The sequence below is a fragment of the Odontomachus brunneus genome, unplaced genomic scaffold, assembly GCF_010583005.1.
Source record: "Odontomachus brunneus isolate Ranch 3 - 2012 unplaced genomic scaffold, Obru_v1 Obru_scaffold_069, whole genome shotgun sequence".
Taxonomy (NCBI): domain Eukaryota; kingdom Metazoa; phylum Arthropoda; class Insecta; order Hymenoptera; family Formicidae; genus Odontomachus; species Odontomachus brunneus.
Window position 1 is genome coordinate 231,955 of NW_022639519.1, and position 25,331 is coordinate 257,285.

A 25,331-nucleotide genomic window follows, 5' to 3' on the forward strand; every position below is an offset into this window, starting at 1 on the left:
GTGTTCTGTGAACTGATAATTCTAAACCTAATGAATATGTATCAATATGTTTAAGATTACGTCCCCTGTAGGACACATAAAAAATATTGATATTAATTTCAGATCACTCTTGTTAAGACAACTCTTGTTAAGACCAAGTTGGAGTATGTTCCTTTTGTGGGTGCTAATATCTACCATAAAATCTAATTTCTTTTTATACTGAGACATTGTTAATAGATATACGTAACAAAAAATTCCTACTCCTATGAATTTACAACTTCTTACAACTCCCAAAACTTCGTCTAATTTTTATTGCTATCAGGATCCCGTAATCCCTTAATAATCGTCACTTGCGCGTCTAATGCTGATTTGAGGAAAGGTCGAGCATTTCCCCGGCGAAAACGCGCGCGGGATAAAATCGCCTTAATGCCAAGACATAAGGAATGTTTATCCGCGCACGAGCGCAGCAGGTCGCATCCGTCGCGATCCGAGCCGCAAGTGCGATCTGACAACACAACGAGGCGACGACGGTGTTGCTACACGCATCACGAAACGCATGAAATTCTTCATGGCTCATCGTGCAAACATGGCCATGGAAAGGCCCAGTACACGCGCAAGTAAATCCCGCTTAATGAGTTAACGAGCTTGAGACTTTGATAACTGTTGGACGGACTCGTCAATCTATCGACAACGCATGTACCGTGAAATCACCATTTTCCGGAATTTCAGAGACAACGCGAGAAGCAAGGATGACACGGGATATATCTTTATCGCGCATGTTTCACAGACGAGTGGTCTCCTGATTCTCTCGTTCGTGGAAGCAATTTCGTTACGGACGTTTATACGGCTACTTACTTAATTCTTTGAGCCACGCATTTAAAATCTCGGTGAAGTTTCTTCAAATTTGGCATATGAGGGATTACGGGATCGTTGATTATGAATTTGAGATCAAAAAGTTAAAATTCAAAATGACGATATGTGTATATAATAATACAATATCAACTACGACTATCGATAAGTTAGTTAAAATTATTAAAAATGAAGAAACAATAGGCGGAACGCTAGTGACCCACTATGACTCAAAGGATTAAACTGGTCATTATAAACATTCACACGTAGGATTAAATGAAACTAAATTTATATTTGCTACATAACGAGAAAATTTCGTCTACTGCGAAATGTTTTTTTTTTTGCAGAAAAATATATTATATAAATATAACGCACTAAAATAGGCTGATATTGATAAAAATTTACGTATGATAAAAACAATTATAAGATTATACACAAAAGTTTCTAAATGTTTACCGACTACCATTTCTCTAATATTGAATTGCTCTGACATGCTTCAGAATTATTTAATGTTTCTTAAATATCTCATCAATTGTCGCAATATGCCCCCTAAATTTAATGTTTTCTCAATTTCAATAAACAATGTATGAAAATTTTAGAGCTTAATAAATTTCCATAATTTAATAAACTGCAGAGAAAGTATGTGAAAGAAACAACTTATTAAGCATATATTAAATGCTTAATATGGTTAATGAGATTAATTAAGGCTCATGGATATTCACCGCGGAATTCTTGCGTGTTATTTCCAAATAAAACTATATTTATTCGAAAAAATTATCACTTCTGATCACTTATACATACTTATAATATGCTCCGAAAACTATCTTTCTCCTTCGACAATTAATAGTCATAAAATTAACGTGATAGACAATCTTCCTCTTTAAACTACCTTTCCTCATGATTCTGCCACGTTTATTTTACGATTATTTATTACCAAGGAAAAAGGTTAATTTTCAGAACATTTTACAAGTATGCTCAAGCGCTTTCAAGTGTTCTCTTTCATACAAGTACCTTTTTATTTGGAAATGGCACGCGAGAATTTTCAGCGTGTCATTTCTTACATCTGACGTCACAATCCAATATAGCCGCGACAAGTACCCAGGAGCCTTGAACAAGTAAAACAATTGAGTTCAAAAAAGAATAACAAATGAACTTTCTTTCTTCATAATTCTTTCATCATTATTTTTTTCTTGACTTTGGAAACTCTTCGATTAGGCTTGGAGATTAAAAAATGGTGAAAACAAAAGAGTGGTAAAAGCAAAAATAGTAATTATATGTTCAATAATGCCGTTTACTGAGAAATATTTTTTAAATTCAATCCAATGACAAACAGAAATTATTAGACGCGAAAAATGCCATTGATAAAATTTATTAGATTCCAAAGCTGATATTTATAAATTAGTAAATTATTAGCGATTGTTGATTGAGAACATAATTAATTACAAATTCGTACTCTTATACAACTATTCAGCTGTTTGAATTAATATTTTTGATTGAATGAGATAAGTATAGGAATAATTAAAAATTCAAGAAAAACTATAAATGTCAAACTATAATTTGTTAAGTAATGGCAGACTATGAATATCGGTCTAAATTTCGACTGGGATATCTTTCCTTATTTTCAAAAAATTCATATACAACATCTTCAAAATCTCTTCAAACATTAATTAAAAATTGAAATTTCCTACATAATAAAAAATTTGACATACCTGAAAATATATGATGTATTTAAATTTCGCTGCTTGCTTTTTGGTCCTGTGACCTGGCTTCCCGATTCAGTAGCTGGTTGCTAACTGCTCCGTCCTAACACTTGCACTTAGCACTGAAGTTACTCGCGTAGAATCGATACAGAAAAACACGTGTTAACGTAACGCCGGCGAAAGCACAATTAAATATTTTACAAGCCGACGAAATATTTTAATCATCCGACGAGAATAACTCACCGACACTAGGCACCGTACTAGGCAGTACATGTGTGTCGCGTTCGCGAGCTCGAAATATACTGAAAATATTTCGAGAAATACACAAAGCACATATTAGACTGTCTTGAAATGTTTTGGTTAGGTTTGTTTTGATCACTCAACCGTTAAACGACGATTGACAGAAGATAACGTAGGCTTTCTTGCTAATTGTTTTGATGTTGTACGTCGCATATTTTTTCCGTAACCGAGTCTTATGTGACGTCATGATGAAAGCACTACCGTATACGCGATTGTCAGTGTCACGAGCTAATGTTTGAAGCGTCACGGCGGAACTGCTAGAGACAAGATGATGCAGGAAGGATGCAGGACGCGATATATCATATCTTTAGTGGATATTTAACGATTTTACTGAGAAAAAGAGATAATCTCGAGTCGAGATTTATAAGTCGGTATTTATAGTTCATCATCATTTGATAAATAATTACAGCTTTGTGAAATTTTAATTAATCCTCAATTTGTACTTATTTTGTATAAGAAGAAATAGTGATCCCCAAACAACCGAATAATAGTTCATGAATGTGAACATCAAATTAATTTTACTCTTATTAAAAAATAACAAATAATTTATAACTACACTGGAGGGAGAGAAGAAAATATATCTAAGAAATAAAACATACTTATTTAATGGATATTAACAGCATATTTACTTATACTAATATAAATTATTTTTCAAATAAGAAAATGTACATTTTCTTAAAATCTTCAGAAAATTTCAGCTTTTCACAAAAGCAACTAGTTATTCTATTTAAATAATAGAATTTTTATTTAAAATTTTAGGTAAATAAATTTTTAGATATTCTTTCTTTTAATGTACACGGAAAAAAATTATCTAAAAAATAAAACATATTCGGTTGGGTATTAATAAAATATTTATTTATACTAATACTAAATGTTTTTTCAAAGAAGAAAATGTGCGTTTTCTTAAAACCTTAGCTTTCAATAAAAGCAATGTTCATTCAATTTAAATAAGAGAATTTAGATTTAAGTAGATATGTTATTAATAGCGCCAAAGAAATATTTTTTTTATTTTTTAAATATTTTTCTCTCGTAGTGTATGAATATCGAATTTATGATTGTGTATATATTCTGCAAATAGCGATTTATGCGTCTAATAATTAATAATTATAATTTCTTCTTTTTACTTTTGTTTACAGAATTTTATTGTGACTTCTAACTTCCTTTTAACTTCTTCCGAATTTGCAAATCTAATGAAAATTTTCAATGGAGAGAAAGAAATAGATAACGGGGAGAGAAATATTGTCGCGATATATTTATCCATTAATCTACTTGAAACACGCTTATAAGTTTACAAGTGAAACCACCAACGTGGTTTCACTTATAAACTTATAAGCGCGTGGTGTTGGAATTGCAGTCTACCGCGAAGGCCCAAGGCGAATTACCTCACAAGTCGACCTTCTGAACCGGCCCTACTGCCGCGTAAAAGCTAAATTTCACGAGGAGGGAAGAGGGAAGTCTACAAGAGTTTGCTCCCTGTAAACTCGTCGTAGAAATGTCAAACAGCGGCGCGCGTACGCGGTTTATCGAACGCCGCGGCTTCTTATTCGTTTACATGCCGCGCACGAGTTCTCTATAAATATATGCGTTGCCGTCATTGTAAGAGAAAGTATCGTTGCAGCAATGATAAGCCCGTCGTGGACGAATAGTTCTCGCGTGCGCGATCTTGTCGCGGCCGACGCGCCCGCCGTTTCCGAAATCGTTCCAGCAAACGTGGACGAGGACGCGGCGAGCGCGCGCGTCAAATAACCGTGGAGAAATGCGGAGGATTAGCTGCGAAATCTCAAGAATTTTATTAGCCGGAGACGACGATCTAAGATATCTAGGTTGCGAATAAATACGGTAGAATTTAGGTCCTGAGTATATGAAGTATTCAAGATCAAACTAGTCACGCGAAATTGTAAAGTTTGGACGAAAAATTCTTCGCGTCCAAAAATTTCTAAAAATTAAAAATATAATTAGTTATAATCATAATTATAATTATAGTCATAATTATACAATTACAATTGTAATTAAGAGATATGATTATGTAACAATCACAATTATCATATGTTAAAATTTTAATATGTAAATCATAAAGACCGAACAAAAAATTCTCCCGTCCAAAAGAGTTACGTTAAAATTAAAAATATAATCTTAGTTATAATTGCAATTACGGGATATAATTATATAACAATCACAATTATCACTTGTTAAAATTGTAACACATGAATTATAAAGTTCGAGCAAAAAATTTCCGTGTTCAAAAAAAAATTACGTTGCAATTGGAAATATAATTAATCAAAGTTACAATTGCAATTATGAAGTACAATTATATAACAACCATAATTGTCAAAAGTTAAATCGTTATTAATTATCAATGTATCTTTGGCGTGCGTTCGTCATCGCGATGACAAACCAACGTTTATATCACGAGAATGCGTGAGGTAAATTTGTTTTATGTCCATTAGTTCGTCATCCGCGCGATCATTAGGTCAACTCGATGCAGAAGAGTGATTAGGCCCGAAGGATGGATCAGAAGTGACAACAATGAATCGCGCGCGTATCACCGACACAATGATAAGTCTGACAGCGTGAGTGCGGATAAAACCGCGGTTACGATTCTCGCAATGACAACAACGGGACAACGATGATGAGCAGCGGACGCTCTCCTACGCAGATGAATGATTTTTCTGATACATTGTCAGCGGAGAATGCCGAATGAATTAATGATCTCGTTATATCTCATATTCTAATTAATCGCATAATGCGCACGCGTTCCTGGTACACCGCCGACGCATCTCCGCCGGTATTTTACCGTCTTAATGATCAATTATGCAGGCAAAGAGAGGCGTCTCACGTGTTCCGCTCGCGGAACCGGATCTAACTTCTACTCCGTGCCCGGAGAGAACGACAATGCTACCGAGAAGTTAATCATTCGAGAAGTGGAAAGAGCGGCCGAAGGATGGATGGTACTGCGAGCGCGAGAGCGAAATTAATATAATACTCGATGCAATCATTTATGTAACTGCACGCGCGGCACAAACGCATAGCGAACCTATATAATTGAATTAATTCGTGTCCCTTTGATTTAATTGATTCCTTTTGCGAGAGCACGTTTAATCGCATGCAAATATAACAGCGAATGAATTTTTCTCTTTAGAAACAGAGACTTCTTATACACGGAGGGAATATTATAATTTTTTTTTCGTATAAATTCTTTTCAATGTCGCTGTGTCTTCGGTCATGCTGGAATAAAGATTGTCAGTGGAGTCTATTTTGTATTGTCTATTTTGTTAAATGTGAATTCGCTAGGAACGTAGCAAATTTTTAATAACATATTTTTTTAATAACATTTCAACTCCAGAATATAAATAACGTACATGAAAAATAAATCATGCCCCAAAATGTCAATCTATTCCGCAATTACAAAATTCTATATAGATATACTTAATATATTAAGATATATTTACTATAAAATTTTCCTGTATAGAATTTTTCTAACCGTCGTGTAAGAAATAAAAAGTTCGATCTCGCTTAACAAAATGATATTAAATAATGCACATCATAGGAAACAAAAAAAATATATACAGTTTTGACAGAAATATACCATAACGTATGAAAAATTGCGAAACTACGAATTTGATCTATCAGACGTCCTATGGAAAGAATTTTACAGTAAAAATTACTATAGAATTTTGTAACCGAAGAATAGACCGACATTCTGCACTAATTAATCATTTTTTTTACTTTATATATACTATTCATATTTCAGGAACTAAAATATATGCTGTTACAAAAAATGGCACATTTAAAAATGTCTCGCAATCGTAACGAAAATTATTTAGATACGAGAGCTAAGATGAATAAATAACTAGCAAACACTGCAATATCGCATATACTACTGTTTTGTACTAATCAATATTAATCAACATAGATGACAGGCAGAATTTCTATCTGAACTATTTGTGAAATTTGACAAAAAAGCGTCTCTGTGGTGCCCACTCAGATTGAAGTCAGACACACTTTTCCTTTAATTCTTCTAAAATTTAACTGTGGTAGACAAAAAAACTGGCAACGAGAGAGAAACAAATATATAATCCTCACACCTACCTAAATTTTCTAGAATGCTACTACTGTAAATTTCACGTACCACAGAGAATTTTTTAGCAGATACAAAAAACAGCGATAAATTTTAACTGTGACATTTAGAATTCTACCTGGACCAACAAAACATTTTTTGAATGCTGGCAGTCTATTTCCTGCACCACTGAAACTACAGTAAAACTGAGAAGAATATCCATGAAAAAAAAACTAACTGGAAAATAGGGATCGCTCTGTGCACAGTAATTTTAATCTTAAAGCTGAAAAGATCAGCATAAGACACTCATATCCAGGTTTCCGATAAACATCACAAATCGACGTCGGACTTCCATTCAAGATTTCGCCCTCGTCCACGTCACGCGATCAGGCGACCGCGAAATAACGCACGTGTTCGAGGCAACTTCCATCGAAACACATGAACTCGGTCCCTTCTAAATCGATCACATTATCGAATTGCGTTGGCCGCGCTAACGAACGCGAGAGCGCTGGCGCGTTGCGTATCTGCATAGATCGCGGATATACGGTTAGCTCGCAACCATAATGCATACACGGCCGGAGCGCACGTTCCATCGGGCTGCGATCACGCGCCAAATTGTGCAATCTAATCTTTTTCTTCCTAGCGCGCGCACGAAGGACCGCCATTCGCGCCGTGTGTCCGCTGTTTCAGCACGACAACGGCAACAGCGACATAGACGCAACGCGACAAAGACAACGACGGCGACATCCCGTTATCTAACGGCGCGCGGAATCTTACGCGATGCGCGCCTGCGGCCGTTACGTCAGCCGCGCGGCATTAAGATCCGATATATTATGTAAAAGCTCGTTATGTGCGCTCGCACTCAGCCACACACGTGTAACACGTTCCGCTAAATTAATTGAAAAGTATGACGCACGCGGTATCGCGCCCTCTCGTGTCGTGCCTTCCCCTCTTCCCTCCGCACCGCGCGCGTTCCCCAATAAAATATAACGCGCGTCTACGAATGACGTCCTTGCGGCAATTGCGACACGAGAAATCCCTGCTCGACTTGGCGAAATTTCGCCGAATTTGCATGGGTGGCAACAAGCACCGCCGCAGCCGTGCTCTGCCGGATTTGCACAAATAAAAGATTTGCATTCGAATGCTATTATTGAGGAGGGGATTCAATGTCCTTCTCCGCGGCAGTTGCGCGATTACGCTTTTATTAACCCATTTGCATCCACAGTCATAACTGATTGACCACTTCTCTAGAAACTGCTAATTTCGTTTTTATTTTTAGTTCGAGATTTCTCAGACGGAGTAGTAGAGAGACGTGCAACTTTCTCGTTAACTAACATTTCAGTTGCAACAAGCACGCTGCAATACGCATGATTTGCAGTCTTGAGACAAAACTTCGACGATGCATTTCTGTCGCGATTTTAATGTATATGTCTTCATGAAACATGTGTGAATTATCTGCACACTCTCTGAGAAAATAATACTTGAACATTTATTTATGGGATATAAAGTTTATTTCTGTGAAACAAACGTGCATCATTCAATATCGTTCTGATAAATAAGATTGAACTTTTTTATTTCGTAGATAATGATTAGAAAAATTCGAGGGATTTTATAGAAAACTATATAGAATTACTATATAGAATTTTGTAACTCCCCGAGAGAGGAATAGATAAACATTTTGTAATATAATTTCTTAAGCTTTCAATTTTTATATGTGCTATCCAAAGTTTAAAAACTGAAAACTATTAAAAAATGTGTTGTGTTCCTAACAGAATTTATTAATAAATGTTTCTGAATAAAATAGATCTTGCATATCTTACAGAAAAAATAGACCTAAATCAAAAAGAACGTGTACCAAGAAAAACTGTAATACTTTCTCCGTGTATAAGAACCTTCTATTAAAAAAAAAAAATGTATTCGTTGTATCTTGCTACATTTGCATACGATTTCTGCAAAATAAACTTTATATCTCACGAATAAATAATCTAAAATAAAATAAATCTTCAAGTATTTTTTCTTAAAGCGCTGTTCTAACAAAAAAGTATTACTGACAGTGATAAAGTGGTCAATGATAAACTATTGGTACTCAGTAGTTTCATTATTCATTATTCGTATGAATAATAATACTACTGAGCACCAATAATTTATCATTGCCAGTGATATTTTTTTGTAAGAGTAAAAAAAGAATATTTAAAAGGTAGAAAATATTTATGCGATATGCACTGATAACATATTGTATTAATATGCATATTTTTACATTGGAAAAAAATTTCTCTCAAATGAAAACATATACATTTTCCTACAATCGTTGCTTTTCAAGAAAGCAATGTTTGTTTATTCTGTTTAAATAAAAGAATGTAGATTTAAGTAAATGTGTGTTATTGGTACCCACCGAAAATATAAATATCTTTTATTTCACAAATATTTTTGCTGTAATATTTTACAAGTATTTTTACAGTGCATCTCTTATCTTTTCTATATTAAGTGTCTTAGGTCCGTATTAATAGTCATTACTTTAAACTCGTCCCAAATGAGATACTCACATTCCAATTTAGAGTTAGATTAGAGATTTTCCATTAAATCGCAACTACAGACGTAAATGTCATGTAATTCAACTGAAAAACTTGGATTTGACTCTAAATAAAAGTCTGAGTATTTCATCTGAAACAAATTTCAAGTAACAACTATTAATACGGGTCTTAAAGCATGCGTCCCATGAGTAAAATTCGGGTTACTTCAATCTACATTTTTATTGTAAGATACATACATAAATAAACTTGAGATAAATTATTAAATATATTTTCATATATTGTTTGCCGACAAAACTAGAAATATCGATACAAAATTCAGAGATTATCTGAATGATATAAAACATAACTTAAATGCACAGGCGCGTATCGTCCGGCTGTGGATGCAAGTGAATCAATATCCTACCTGAGAGAATGCTCATTTTCTATTTCAGTCATGTTGGAATTTACAAAGAACAACTCACCGGAATCAGCTGCGCAAGGTGTCATAACTCGCGCCATCGTCGTTGACCTCCGATGACGACGTCGCCTGACGAGGTGTTGAGGTCGGCTGTGTTCCAAATGGCTCGCCGTCAGGAGCTCAGTGCCGACGAATCGCGCCACGCTCGATGAATCGTAGAAACCAAGCCGCGGCGAACGGGGCGTTGATGGTTTTCGCCTCCGGAGCATTAACCTGTAAAGCGTTAGCCTTGTCACAGTATTTCGCCGGGAAAAACACAGTCGCGTCGCGGAGTTCCGTGTCCTTGCGGCGGGATCGGTTATTACCGTGATTTTCAGAATGTGCTCGGTGCCGCAATCCGCGGACGCTTGCAAAATCGCGTGATTGCGCCAATACTTGAAGCTTACACACGACGACAATGAGCCCGTTAAAGGTCTTAGCGCGACCGCGAAGTAATGGCGGTTTGGCTTATTGAAACGAGACGATGCTTCCCGACAATTCAGCCGACGCGGTACGCGAGGATGACGACGAAGAGGACAATTCTCTCCAACCAGATATGCCACGCAACATGTATCACGTTGTTATTTGCGAACGCGAGATTCAGACAGTTTCGCAATTATGAATTACCTTGCGGTCATTTTCGAATCTGCCGAGACGAGCATCCACGCGAAGGAAGTGTCACCGCGACATCTTGCGATTTTCAAAATTCGAGAAGTATCGAACGCGCGCCTCGACAGTCGACTCCTGACGGTCGATTCTCGAACTACGATGGCGACTCTCGCGAGAGTGTGGTTATGTCACACGATAACAAAACTTTATCCCAAGAGTCTCCATCGAGCAATATAAGTTGACGGAAGTCAAAATGAATTTCATCGGGCGACAATGTTTGAGAATTTTGCGAAATAACGTGAAAGATCAAAATTTGTCCTACAATCTTAGTGGAGTGTCTGGTTTTAAGAGTGCCGTGTCGTTAGAGAATTTATACCCGGAAAGCAAACAGAAACTGCATACTCCGAGCTTTGTTAGTACATATTAATTTAGTTAAAAATATTCGTGTATAATGAATAGAGGACTTACTTCATTCTGAGTCACGATGTTCTGGAACTCGTGGACGCGACGCTTAGAGCGACATAACCTCTACGGCGACAGAATCTTGACGATTGCTCCTTTGCTCCTCAGGTACCAGATCCCAACTTGAAATTCAATGGTTTCATACCCATGAACAAGTTGAAAATTTCATACAGTGCCAGCAGTGGACCAGGAGGACAGAATGTCAATCGTGTCAACACCAAAGTCGATCTGAGATTCCAACTGAGTACTGCTACCTGGCTGTCAGAAGAAATCAGAACAAAGTTAGCAGAACAGGTAAGTAAAAATTGGTCTTTATTCTAAACTTTCTTTTTCTCGACAAAAGTGCCTCTAAAAGTGATTTATAAGCCCTTTAAATAAGTGGCTACTTTTAGAGCCACTTTTAGAGATACTTTTATCGATAAAAAATAGTTAGAAATAAGAACCGTTGTTTCATGAATAAAAATTTCTAACATTCCTAAAGTTATGTTTAGTACATACATCTAATTGATGTAGCATCTCTACAATACTAAGAACAGCTACTTATAAGATTATAAAATCATAAAATTTATTTCAGAATAAAAACAAAATAAACAAGGATGGTTACTTGATAATCAAGTCAGATTTAACAAGATCCCAACACTTAAATCTAGCTGATGCCCTGGAAAAGCTAAGGACAATGATAAGATCTACTCTGGTGGAATCACCAAAACCATCACCCGAAACAGAGGAGAAAAAGAGGAAGAACTTATTGAGAGCCGCCAGGCAGAGGCTACATGAGAAGAGAGCTCATTCTCTAATCAAGCAAAGCAGAAAAGCTGTACCAATGGATTTTTAACAAAAACTTAATTCAATTAATTTACCTATTTAAGCACTGTACAGTATACACAGATATATAAAATAATGACATAATAAAGAAAAAAAGTTTACACCCTAAGTCTAATTGTGAATCTACGTAATTCCATAGGTCCTTATTCTGAATTTTCTTTCATCGATAAAAGTGCCTCTAAGTGTGACTCTAAGCCTTCTGATTGACTTATAAGCATATTTAAAGACTCTTTTGTCGGTAAAAACGAGTTTAGGATAAGGATCCCATAGTGTGTATGCTCTCTAAAATCTTTATATTATTTATATAAGAAATTACATGGGAAATTATTTACATGAGTATTTACACGAAAAATATCGACTTCCCTGGTATCGAACGCACCTTCTTGTTTATTGCCAGACAGGTGGTTCGTCTCTATGGTAACATTGAAGCGCCAATAGGAAAACACACGGACTATGGAAGCGCGTTTCGATCACAGTGATTCAGTCTTATGTCGTGTTTCCTCGCGCAAAAATGTCCTACCGCGATTTACGTAGTACGTAATTCAGTATCTTATTATTTCTATACGTATAATGGACGCGTAAATCGAACGAGATCGTAACGCAGGTACACCTCACAACTGTTTGCTTGCGTAGATTTCACGGAGATGATGAGGGTGCTAGGCTACCCGAGGTTGATTTCCATCGCGAACTTTCGCGTGCCAAACTTCGCTCTAGTCGCGGAGATCTTGGTCTGGCTGGTGAAGCGCTTCGATCCGGACGTCGATATTTCTAGCGATCACGATACCGAGGAGCAGCGTGTGGCATTGATACGCACCATCGCCGAGTTTATGGTAACGAAACATTTACATAATATAATGACGCATGTCATAATATTTATTTAAATATATATATATATATATTTTTTTCAATTCTCAACTTAAGTAATATCTATATATATTTTTATTTTCTTTGTCATTGAGATACTCGAACAGCCTCCACGCATGTACTACAGTAGGTCGCAAAACGGTTTAGACACAACGAACTTCAGAACGAAGTCAATGATCCAATAAGAAAACAAATTAATCAAAACTAATGTTGCAATTCTAAGCAAATATACGAATAAATCGTAAAATCGTAAAGTCGTAGCTTACAAAAAAAATCGTAGATATTTACGAGTTATCATATGACATACGGTCCGCATAGAATTGCAGATCTACTCATAAGTTCTTACGAGTCTTACGAAAACAAGTTACGAGTTTTACGATTTTGTTTAGAATTGTAGTATAAGTACCCCTTCCTCATTAAACCATCGGCTACGCTCTGAAATTCGTTGTGTCTAAATTATTTTGCGACCTACTGTATTTCCACAAAGTATTTCAAAACTGTTGGGCGACTTTTTTATTACAATTTAAAAAAATATCAATTTTATATCAACCAAAAGAATGATGCGCAGATTCAAAATTACGTTATACAAAATGTCAGACGTGAAATATCTTATTCCTCGTGTATATATAGATTACGTGAGCACAAAATTCCTCTATTATTTTGCAAACAATCATATAAAATATTGACTTATAATTAAGGATGATTGATAAATGATCACGCGCGATACAGCAGATGGATTGTGATAGCGACGCTTGCCGTCGTATGCTTATACGAGATTAGCTCGTAGATAGCTCGTAGATTAGGTCAAGCTAAACAACGTTCTCTATCATTTTCCAAATAACCACGTACAATTTTGAGTTATTAATCTATTAATTTATTAAAAAAAGTTTGATAAATGATGACACGCGATACGGTAGATGGATGAGCTGTGACGTTTACCATCGTGTGTGTTTCAGTCAAACTGAACAAAAAAGTTCTCTATCATTCTCCAAACAATCATGTGAATCTTTAGTTATTAATTAAAGACCTTTGATGCATTATAACGCACGATCATCCGCCAATCTTCTTTAACTAATAACACAAAATTTTACGTGGTTGTTTACAAAACGATGGAGAAATTTTGCACTCAGTTTGTCTATATGTATGGGACATATTTTGCGTCAGACATCCCGTAAACGTCACTTTGGAAACATGGATAATTTGTAATCGTGAATTTTTGCAGGCGTTAAAGACGAATGTCAAGTTAAATACGAAGAAGCTATATCAAGCCGACGGTTACGCGGTGAAGGAGATGCTGAAAATGACTGTGCTGCTGTACGAAGCGCAGAGCAGCAGTAGCGGCGTCGAGCAAAGTCGACCCAGCAGCAATCAGAGCGCGGTGAATTTCGACATATCTGATAAAATTAACGAGCTGAAAACGACGCGACAGCTCGCCAGTCAACTGACCATTAACGGAGCGACCCTTTTCGACCTGCTCGGCCGAGAAGTGGAGCTCCGTGAAATTCGCAATACCAAAGTTGCCAGGCAGTTTGACACGTCGGAGATCGAAGTAGCTCTAAAAGAAGTGATCGACAGTACGCGTAAAGAGATTGACGACACCAGAAAGCAGATCGACAATGTCAAGGTGTGGCTTTTTCTCTGTTCTACACTTACCCCGTAAGATCTCCGTATTCTCTTCATGTAAATGTTCTAATATCTTTCCCCCGACGACGACGATTATTCCTCGGCATTTGTTCCGCAAGGACACGGAGCAAAACTTAGACGCGAGGACCGAAAGACGGCGGACGGAGCTCGACAGGAATCAAAAGAGACTCCAAACATTGAAGAAAGTTCGTCCAGCTTTCATGGAGGAATTCGAGAAGCTAGAAGTTGAGTTGAGGGCTTTGTACGACGATTACTTGCAGAAATTCCGGTATCTAGCGTATCTAGAGCACCTGTACGAAGATGCGGCTAAGGCAGAGCAAGAGAGATTCGAGAGACGGTATGTATACGCGATAAATATGGAAATGAAAGATATATAAGTTTGATACCATTAATCGCTACAGGCAAGCCGCGACTAAGAAGCAACTGGAGCAAATGAGATCCGAAGACACGAATTTTGAAAGCATGATGGAAGGGAACGACTCGATCTTCGCGACGAATCTCCAAGAGCCCTTGGTCACTCCCTTGACAAACCCAGAAACAACGGCGGCGGAGAAATCCGGTCGATCCGCTCACGTGAAACCAGGTACTGATCATTTTATTCTACAATATAATTCAGGCGACATTGAAAAAAACATTAAAAAAGACAATTTCAACGGAAGAAACAATAGATTGAAAAACGATTTCGATAAAGTTGGGAGCTGTCAAAATTGAGAATCATTACCCGACGAACTTATGCAATAATAATATAACTAAGAATAAATAATACTTAATACATAATAATAAAAAATATATATACAAAATAAAATAAAAATTAATTATGTAATTATCGGGCAAACCCGTCATAGTAATGACTCTCAATTCTAACAGTTTTATGAGCTCCCAACCTCATTATACTCAAACCGTTTTGCAATACGCTGTATACTGAGTTTCAATACGGTTGGAACACTCTTTCTCCGATGCAATTTATGCCGTTAGTCCAATATGAAAGACTTCCTTTTCTTATTAGTTCCCAGAAACCAAGTTCTCTCATCAGACTACTGACAGCGTTTCGAGTCGCATTGTGCTAAAGAGTGTTGAAACTGTTGTGAAACTCGGTATATAAAATATTTTTTCTCTTTCGCAAATTACCTATGAAAATAAATGGGAACTTTCAACTTTAGCGACCGGAAGGACGTCGAAGATGCAGTACTCTCAACGACGCCTATACGGCAGCATGTCCGGCCGACAGAGAGGCACGATCCAAGAGTCGAATGACAGCGACGACGGCTCGCTGGACAGCGACAGTGATCTGCTGATCGACGGTGATCTTGATGACGACGACGACGAGGATCTCCTCAACTCCGTTGGAGCGACCGATATCGGCACTTACAATCTCAAAGCCGGCCAAGAGAAGCGGGCCGTCAGCAAGATAGATCATTCGGACGACGACTTTTAATCGACGGAACCCGCGACTCCCACCGCCTTCCGTATTTCATACTTTTCTATGGAAAAATTGCATATGGATATACAGGGAAATGTATATTCGGAGCACAAGTTGACATAAAAATATACACAATATATGGAAATGAGATACGCGAGTAACGTCTGTGAGATAAAAGTATCGATTCTCGGACATATACCTAATTCTGGATATCCTTATTATTTTGATTTTGTGATTTAAACTTGAATATTTAAGCTTTCAAAACATAGAATGTACAGACTTAAGACTTTATATTTTATGTTAAAAATTTCAATATTGTAAATTAAATTAAATTTGTATTTAAAGAGCAAAACAAAAAAATGTTCAGATACATGTTCGGTACTTTTACCTTACTTGCGGGAAAATGAACGGCCGCTCAAGTGGAGATGGAGAGAAGGAGGCGAGGGAATCCAGGTGCATATTGTCCTAGTATCATATTTATTAACTCCGTCGACTCAAGCCACGGTCGACGTCGATCGGCTAGCGCCGACCTCAGCACCGATCACACATACGTCACTTAGATCTACCCTTATATGCCATGTACGCGTCCACGTACGTTCGCATGCGTGTATACACATATATACATAAAACGTGCGCGTAAGAAACATGATTCTTCGTATCAATAAAGAAATAGAAAGACTTTTGCGCTATACTCGCCGTCGTCGACGAGTCCTATCGCCGCCGCCGCCGCCGCCGCGGCGGCGGCATTCGGCTCGTCCGCTAAAGTATCGATTCGGCTGCCGGTGTTGTGATCCTCCTACTCCTCCTCCTCCTCCTCTTCCTCCTCTTCTTCCTCCACCTATCGCCTCGCAAGTGTATCTACTCGAAACATTTTATCCGTCTAAGTTCATCCGCGCGTCCCGCGTGCGCGGGGGAAAAAACAGAACAGAAACCCTTCCGTGCTTGTCCGTTCCTCGAACAATTGCAAAATGGCAACGACGGGTCGGGCGATATATTCGTAGAACCTCGCGACATCCTACGCGTCTTAGGCGGGGCATACGCGGAAGAACTTAAGCTGTAAGAAAATTAGACCAATCGCAGTCAACAATTTTCTTTACAACCAAAAAATAATCGATCGCAAATGGTAAATTTTGTTAACTGCTCAAATTTTTCTGCGTATCCGGGCCGTTACTAGTGTCTCTCCCCTTCATTTAGAAAAAAGAGAACAACTAACTTCTCTCTCTCTTATATATATAAAAAGTTCGTCCCGTATTAATTTACGATATTATTTTTTCTCTCGTTTTTTTTTCCTTCTTGTCGTTTCTTTGTCCGGCGGAGGATTGACGGTTCTGCAATCGAACCCGCCACCGCTCGCGAACGCTGCAACGAGATTGCACGACAAGTTCATCGTATCACAAAGCGTGCAGTCTCGCTCGACTGCAGCGCTGCCCGGGCAAAATGCCGTTGCGCGAGGTAAAACAAACGAATTACACACTAAATCCAAGTTTTTTGTAAGCCCTTGGAGAAGATCTTGAGAAAGACTTCGACTAGTGCCTCTCTGTCAAAATAAATCCACGCTCTCGGCGACATTCGCGCCTCCGTCCGCGGCGCAGATAACGCACGTCGAGGGAGGGAGAGAGAGAAAGAGAGACAACACTTCTCTCTGAGATCATCGCGCGCGTCCTACGCCGCCTCCCCGAGAAATTCAGTGCCTACTAACACTCCTAGATACATATTATACATATATGTCACTATGCTAATTATATATCGATTCTATGGATATGCGTAAGATTTGTTTAATACGTTGTGCGGATTTACAAGTATTCCCGAGAGAGGGAGAGAGAAAGAGAAAAGAAAGGAACGGAAGATGTAAAGTTCGCTCGAAAAACAACGGTATAATTATGGGTAGTAATATCTAAATCTCGACTTTCTTTCTTTCTTTTATCGCCAGCTGCTCTTCTGTAGACCGTGTGACTTAGGCCCTTCGTAAGAAATCTTCGTTTGCAGACAGCACGATTTGTCGCAAGACGACCACGCGCGAACAAAAGAGTCGCGGCACGAGAAAGAGATCGTATAAAATCGTAAGAGAGAAAGCACCATGTAGCAGCGTCGAGGGAGACAAACTCGATCGACTGACTCGTTGGCGACTCGTCTTCCGGACTTCGCCCCGGCCCCGCTCAGAAATCCGTCACGTAGAAAAATATGATTAATCCGCGTCTCGGGACAAGCGTTGCGCCCATTCTTTAGGTAGTTTTGCGACAGTCTCCGTCAACTTTCGTTGATAGGCGTAATACAGCCTCATTCCTTTCTTCGCGCGAACTCGAAAACGCGTTCTTCGCGTCGATCAGAGGTAGAAACAAGAATACAAACCAGGAAAACAAAAAAGAAGAAAACGCGTTCGACTGTCGCGAGAGAACGAGCGAGTGAGTGAGTGAGGAAGTGAGAGACAATCTCGACGCTCGCGACGACAATTTTCCGTAAAAAAGACACTACGGCGGGGACACACCTGGTGTTGTGTCACCCTCTCGGTCACGAGGAGGACTAAGGTGCGCCGTAATTGTAGAAATAGGTCCTCGCGACTTTCGGTGTGCCGGTAAAATTGCCAATGTCCCAGAGGATCTCGACGATGGTCTTTCGCTACCTCACCGACTTGCCCAACGGGCTGACTTTGATTCGCGGCGTCAACACCGGGACCGGGTCGAGTTCTGGCAGCGAGCACTCGGCGCGCAACTCCGTCCACGTCTTGTCCACGCTGGCGGCGAGCCGGTCCTTGTACTTGTAGGCCGTGCGGTCGACGGTGGACTGCGTCTTGATGCAGTCGTCGCCGCCGAACTCGCATACGCGGTAGTGGTGCAGGATCGCGGCGTCCGACGGCACGTTCAGGGTGCCGTGACCCGGGATGAACTCCCAGACGAAGTGGTTGCCCGCCTCGACCACGTCCTGCGGCTTGCAGATGTACTTGGAACGTTGCTTGTGCGGATGCAGCTTGGTACGACGGCGCGTCTTCCTCAGGGTGATCAGGCCGGCTTCGGTGGGTGTGCGGCTGGTCAGCACAAACGGGTCGTCGGCCCATTGCAGGTAGAAGAAGGCGTTTTGAAAGGAGAACGCGCCCGTGGACTTGATATTGATCCGATTTCCCATCCACCTGGCAAAAGCAATTCGCCGCGAGATTAACGCGCGCTCTCGCGCGTCCCGGGAACGTCGCGCGCCAGTCTGAATTGGGCGCTCGCGAGCAAGGGGAAAAAATTAACGAGTGTCACCAGACGATTCCGCGACGAGTTACGCCTCAATTCTCTCCCGGAGGGCCGATCATATCCCAATGCATACGAACGTAAATCTTACGATGCGAGCGATAGTACTATTTCTCTCTTTTCTTTTCGTCATTAAGGAGATATCACTCAGGATATCATTTGCCCAAAATATATGTATATTTGTCATAACAAAATATCAATGTTATTCTTCGCCAATGCATACAAAATAGTTGCAATAACCGTAGTACTCTAGAAGTAATACACTAGCTTTTTTTGCTACTCGCGTTCGTAAATGTTTCAGCGTAATTAAATCCTATATAAATCTCTCAACCATAATATTTGTTCTGTAGACCATAACAGAGAGACAGCGATATTCCCTTAATTAAGACTGAATTTATATATATGATGCTATACAAGGATATACTAACTAAATATTATGTATCATAAAAGCTATGAGAGCTCTATGGATGTGCATACAACAACAGCAACTTTTAATGCAGTATTATTTAACTTGAAACCACTTATATTTTCTCTGTGACTCATCAAGAATGTAAATGTAGCATTCGTAGCAGTTTCCCCCATGTTATCTTAATATATGCACCGAGAGAACAAAATGGTTGATCTAACTAAAAGTATAATTATTTCTGGGCCCAATAATATTTTTTTAGTTGCTCTAGCACAAAAATTGTAGTAGTAACATGCATACAAGATTATTATCACCAATGTTACAATTGAATTTAATAAAAAGAAAGAGAGACAGAGAAGAAATAGTTTTCTTCACCATAATTTATAGTAATTATTTCTCTATGTGATTATATAGATACAAGTACCAAACATTTTTCTCTCAGTGCGGCATATATGCGACAGCGACAAGTGCATTTCGCACTAAGGTCGAGAAGGCTTACCGCAGCAGGTCGATTATGGTGTCGTTGTGCCTCGGTATAATGTACTCGTCGAGGTCCACGAGCGCCACGTACTCGTACTTGTACATGGAACGGTACAGGCAATCGTTAAGCGCCGCGAAGAGGCCCTCCGTGCGAATTTCCCGCTGGGAAATCATGTCCAGATGATGCCACGGTAACACCGTAACCAGATCCTTGCTCTCGTAATATTTAAGCGCGCAGCCGGCCGCCGCGCCTACAGTGTCATTGTACAGAGTGACGTGGGTGGCGCCCAGAAGTCTGTGTAACTCGATAAATTCCACCAGTTGCAAAACCTACGAATGTCACAGGGTGAAACGTGCGTGACGAGAGAGCGCGAAAAAACGACGACGATTGGCTTTGTCGCGATCTCACAGCACACAGAGACTTCGTTTTTCCTGCGTAACTCATTTAAACAATCGCGATTCTAAACGGCAGACACAATCAAGGACATTCCGGCGGGACTGTTTTCGAATTGGGATGAAATCCCACACCTCGCGAGAAGTCTAAGTAATCGCTCGAGAGGCGCAAAGGTCACCCGACGGGTTACGCGCGCGATCGACATACCCTGTTGTAATAATAATGCAGAGGCTTGACGCAAACGGCTAGAGCTTCCTTGTCGTTTGTTCTGCTCTCGAGACGGTTCTGCACGAGGATGCGATTCGTCGGGGCAGCTCGCAGCCTCGCCACGACGCTGACCGCCTCCGGCACCTTGTCCGCCGTCGGGGACTCTTTAGGCAACGGACATATCACGAAGCAGGCACTGTACTTCAGATTCCAATTCTCCCTGATCACCTGAAAGCCAGCGCGGATTCGCCACGTGCCGCGACAACGACAACACCTGAACAGCGGGACAGGAACGTGAGGGGTGCGTCAGAACAAACAAAAATTAACCGCCGATATAAAATGAACGAACAAACAAACAATTCATCGTGCTTCCTCTCCTTCCTTCTCTTCTTTCAATGACGCAAATACCACCAAGACGATTCGATCGATCGCACGGTTAAATATACATGGAGAAAGTATCGTAGGAAAAATTACGGTACAATTATATTTCACTTCACAGTGTTTCTTGTAGAGCCAAACTGCACCGAATTGTAGTATATAAATTACTATAGAAATATAAATAATTAATTAATTAAAATAATTAATGAACACAAATTCTGACGATCTACCTCGTACATATAAAACATTTTCAAGTAATTACAATAATTTTGTAGCGAAAAGTGCAGAATATTTATTAATAAATACAGTAATTTCGGTCATAATTCTGTACAATCCAAGATTACAAAAATTTTGTAGTCTTAAATAAATTTAATTTATTATTATTATCAAGTAAATTTCTATTCTTAAGTAAATTTTATTATTGAATAAATTTTTACTGCAATATTTCCTCCATGTACTAAATATATGACATAAAAAAACATTCAGTTACAATAATTTTGTAAGCAAAAAAATTAAACATGCATAAGCTTTTTAAACAAATATATATAGTAATATTATTATTACTATGTATTTAGTAATAGTAATAATATATTAATATATATATATATATATATATATATATATAATTCTATATGGTCTAAGACTGCAAAAATTTTATCGCAACTTTTACTGCAATATTTCCTCCGTGCACACACGCATACACACACTTAATAAAGAATCAAGTGTCTCGAAAATAGAAGAGAAGAACCGACGGAGAAATGCGCGGAGAGACAAGAACGAAACTCCGAATCAGACTGCCACGTCGATAACATTCGCGCGGGAATTTATCTCGGCGGGCGCGCGAGACGAGGAAAATAATAAATTTTCGAGGAGTGGGTGGAAATTCGATAAGCCGGGAAAGGAAAACGCGCGCGCGACTATTCTAATGGTTCCCATGTCGGACGGGTTGGACGCGTCTCGGGGACAGGATCGTTCCTCAAGCCTGACACCACACACAGGAGCGTACCTTAACTTTGGCAGCTACCGTTACCGAGGCAGTGACATTCGCGCCGTTCTGCTGTCGATACCAAAGCCTACACCAGACGCGCTCCGGGCCTCTGGTTTTGGTAGCACTGATCACACGCACCACACCCTGACTCTTGCCCGCCGGGCCGCCAGCGCCGCTGACTCTGTCGTCGAAGTACGCCGAGTAAACGAAGAATTTGAACCTGCAAGGACGAGGCAGAAACGCGACCGTTCAACCAACTCCCGTATGCGATGCATAATTCATTACTCACCTTGTCTAAAAGTATAATACGACCGGGAATGGTAACCAAAACCCCCTCTGTGTTGCCCACGTACCGACACTGACGCGAATAGGACCGTAGGATGAAATCGAATTTTCGATAGATTGATATTTCGAAAATCTCCCGTGCGATACGAGACGTCGAGTGGGATGAAAAATTTCCGATAAATCGATCCCCCGCGCAATACAATAGAATTACCCCGGGATACTTACGTGGATCGTTTCAAAAGTGCATGGCTTAATACAGAAAGACAGTGCGCGAATTTGGCCAAATGTTTATTGCCTTATTTTAGAACCTTTCTTTATCAAGTTAAGTACAACAATGTAAAGTGATCTGTCGATTAATCTTTGACAGTGTGCCAAAGTAAATACCTCAAGTGTCTTTGCGTGTTCATCGTTTAGACTGTTCCTTTGTTTTTAGGGTAAAGTGGTAGACCAAGATTTCATTGATAGTTATAAATCGGTGCTGAAAAAAGTCCTTCAGATTACGGCAGAGAATCATCTGTCAGAAACAATAAAACTGTTCAGTTCAGTCTTCGCTGATGTGACCGAATGTAGGACCCATCTCTCGCAGAGTTTACTCTTTGGCGCACTCTCAACCGAAGATTCATCGATAGATCATTCTATACTGTTATATTTAACTTAATAGAGTATAACTGTGAAATGTGGTAATAAAGATTTGCCAAATTTGCGCAACACTAAAAAAAAGATGTTGTCGAAACGGAAATTTGACTCGGAAAATCGGACCATGATTTGATGAAAACGAGATTGATCAAATATTTGGCGACTGCAACTAGAAAATTTAATCGCCGCTAAGTGTGCTTTTCTCAATAACACACGTAAAAAACAAGTGAAAAACACAATAATACCAATCGAATCGTGTGTACCAGATATTTTAGTTCCAAGTACCAAAATGATTTCACTGTATTTCTGTATCAAATTACGTATTTTTTGAACAATCCATGTAGAAACGCGCATCTCGTGCGGCGAACACGAGGGGTGTAACACGCACGTAAACATTGCTCCACGGCGTGATAATTAATAACGAAGTTAGTTCAGGCGCGATCGATCGACCCGCGCTAATTTAACTGGTGTTTTATTTTCTACGCGGAAGAATCGAACGACTCCGCAATTAAGTGCGCGAGGCGTAGGAGGACGGGCGCTTTAACGCCTACGGCGGTGAAGCCAAATTTAATAATAACGTCTTACGAGGCAATTCAGCGCGAAATGGCACGACCTTTGTTCCATCGCGTGGCTAGCGCAAATTTGACAGGCCGTGCTGAGCTTGAGCCGTGCGAGAGAAAGACAACGAGCCTATTGCCGATGCTGCTAATTACAGGATTAATTTACGCTCGGCCGCACGAACGTACATACGTATGTACGTACCTCGTGTTGGTGACTGGCAACCATTCAGCATGCGTGACCTTCAGGCTCTGATCCAACTGCGGCAGACGGGCTTCCAAGCTGGGCGGTAAGCTCGGTAAGCCACGCGGATCCGGGTGTATCGCCGTCTTCTGGCCGCCGTCCTCTCCGTGAACCAATAACCCGACGTGCTCGTCAAAGCTACCCTTCAAGCCGGCATAATCTTCAGCCTGAAGATATCGAGATCCCTCGTGTAGTACGACTCGCGCACGTCCCCTCCCGGGAATTACCGCGTTACGGTAGATCGCGCGGTTAACTCGTCGCGCGAGAGACTCGACCAGTTCCATTACTCGCGACTACAATAGACACACGTCGTTGCAACCGCGAGAAACGGAGCGAAGTGAGGGAAGTAAGTACGTGAGGTCAGGTCATCCTTTCTCAATGGAAGTCTATGACGGCGCAAAAAAAGTTTAACTTTCTCTTCATCGTCTCTGCGACCCGAAGAACTGCTTTGGACGATTTATAATTCGCGAGAAGATTCTGTCGATGAAGAATCCAAGTTACAGATAAATACTTTTTCTTTATGTTGGAGAACACCGAAGAAAAGGTTCAGTAATAAGGTTCAAGTCTGAATAATGGTCAATAGATGCTTTGGTAAAACAGTTTCAACTAAACGTATATGTGTATATAATGAAATAATTTGGCAAATAATTAGAGTAAATAATTTATCACAAATAAATGAATAATTGGACAAAGAAGATATTAAATAATTAAATAGATAAAGCTTGGTATATGTTGCTAAAACTTGATGATTATTCATGTGGTATCGCCAAAAAATTTGTCGTAAATAAAGCCATATTGTTCAGTAATATATTGTGATAAATATACAAAATGGCCGAATACTTTGGTAATTGTTAAACTATCTATTAATTATTATTATTAAAAATTTTGATTTTATGTAACAAAACATCTAGTTGATTCAATTGAACAAAGCATTTGTTTTACTGATTATTTTGCAATTATTATCAAACGGAGAAAAAAGTTTGGTTGCAATAATGAAGTTTGTGATTTTGATGAAGGAACCAACACGGTTTGGTTGAAGGACATAGAATTTCTGTATGGTTCTCATGATCTAAATTTGATTCTAAGTACCAGAAATCCCGTTTTGTTCAAACAAAACAAGTTGGTTCGTTTATTGCAACCAAACTTCCTGTTACGTGCATATTTGCTACTAATTAGCATACATTGCACTGAAACGCTCGACTAAAAGCATTTGTTAACTACTACGAGACTTTTTTGAGTACACGGCACACATTGAGGTCATAAATGAGAATTCTCCAAGTTCTGTCGCGAGTTGTAGATCGTTTCAAGCGGGATTCGAAGCTGATAATTTCGCGTTTACTTCCTTCCTTCCTTCCTTCCGTCCCAAGCGCAAACATTTTAATTACCGCACTATAAATCCGAGTGAAAATAATCGCTGACAAACGGGGATATTCTAATAGTTATCGGCCATATCTGCACGACCGGCGGTGTCATTAAATTAAATATGACAAAGGCCGTTAATATCACAATAATATCAATCGTGACCGTTGTGCGTATTCCTGGTGATTACAGGCAACATTTGTGTAATCATTAACATCAACCACGCTTGATGAGTGTACATTACGGTAAACGAAAATATATGTATGCTGATTATGGGTGACGGGTTGTTTATCCTGGATCAGTAACCGTATCGATAACTATAATTAACGTGAGTGCTTTAGTCATTGGTAACAATTCGTGTTACCCCAATCGCGGTTGATTTACAAACCTGGCAAAAAAGAGAGAGACAGAGGAACAGGGAGAAACAGAAAGAGACAGAGAAATAGAAGAGAGAGAGAGAGAGAGAGAGAGAGAGAGGGGAGAGAGAGAGA

At 39.3% G+C, this 25,331-nt stretch overlaps 3 protein-coding genes across 6 annotated transcripts in view; 2 read left to right on the top strand and 1 right to left on the bottom strand.

Annotated features, from left to right (window-relative positions):
- Positions 1-10,610: 10,610 nt before the first annotated feature.
- Positions 10,611-11,849, top strand: LOC116846752 (peptidyl-tRNA hydrolase ICT1, mitochondrial). Its single transcript, XM_032820998.1, has 3 exons — positions 10,611-10,873; positions 11,032-11,217; positions 11,498-11,849. The coding sequence occupies exons 1-3, from the start codon at positions 10,715-10,717 to the stop codon at positions 11,756-11,758; spliced, it is 606 nt and encodes a 201-aa protein (XP_032676889.1). The 5' UTR covers positions 10,611-10,714; the 3' UTR covers positions 11,759-11,849.
- A 6-nt stretch (positions 11,850-11,855) lies between these two features.
- Positions 11,856-16,367, top strand: LOC116846751 (clusterin-associated protein 1). The gene is made up of 6 exons (XM_032820997.1): positions 11,856-12,281; positions 12,382-12,578; positions 13,835-14,236; positions 14,355-14,593; positions 14,658-14,839; positions 15,417-16,367. The coding sequence occupies exons 1-6, from the start codon at positions 12,260-12,262 to the stop codon at positions 15,689-15,691; spliced, it is 1,317 nt and encodes a 438-aa protein (XP_032676888.1). The 5' UTR covers positions 11,856-12,259; the 3' UTR covers positions 15,692-16,367.
- Positions 16,135-25,331, bottom strand: part of LOC116846749 — a 41,019-nt gene continuing 31,822 nt past the window's right edge. For all 4 annotated transcript variants that reach the window (XM_032820988.1, XM_032820989.1, XM_032820991.1 and 1 more), the window contains exons 4-8: positions 23,443-23,648; positions 21,778-21,979; positions 20,394-20,621; positions 19,812-20,122; positions 16,135-18,800 (exon numbers count right to left, since the gene is read on the bottom strand). In XM_032820988.1, the coding sequence (XP_032676879.1) occupies positions 18,293-18,800; positions 19,812-20,122; positions 20,394-20,621; positions 21,778-21,979; positions 23,443-23,648 (1,455 nt within the window). In that variant the 3' untranslated portion in view covers positions 16,135-18,292. The remainder of the gene's footprint in view (positions 18,801-19,811; positions 20,123-20,393; positions 20,622-21,777; positions 21,980-23,442; positions 23,649-25,331) is intronic.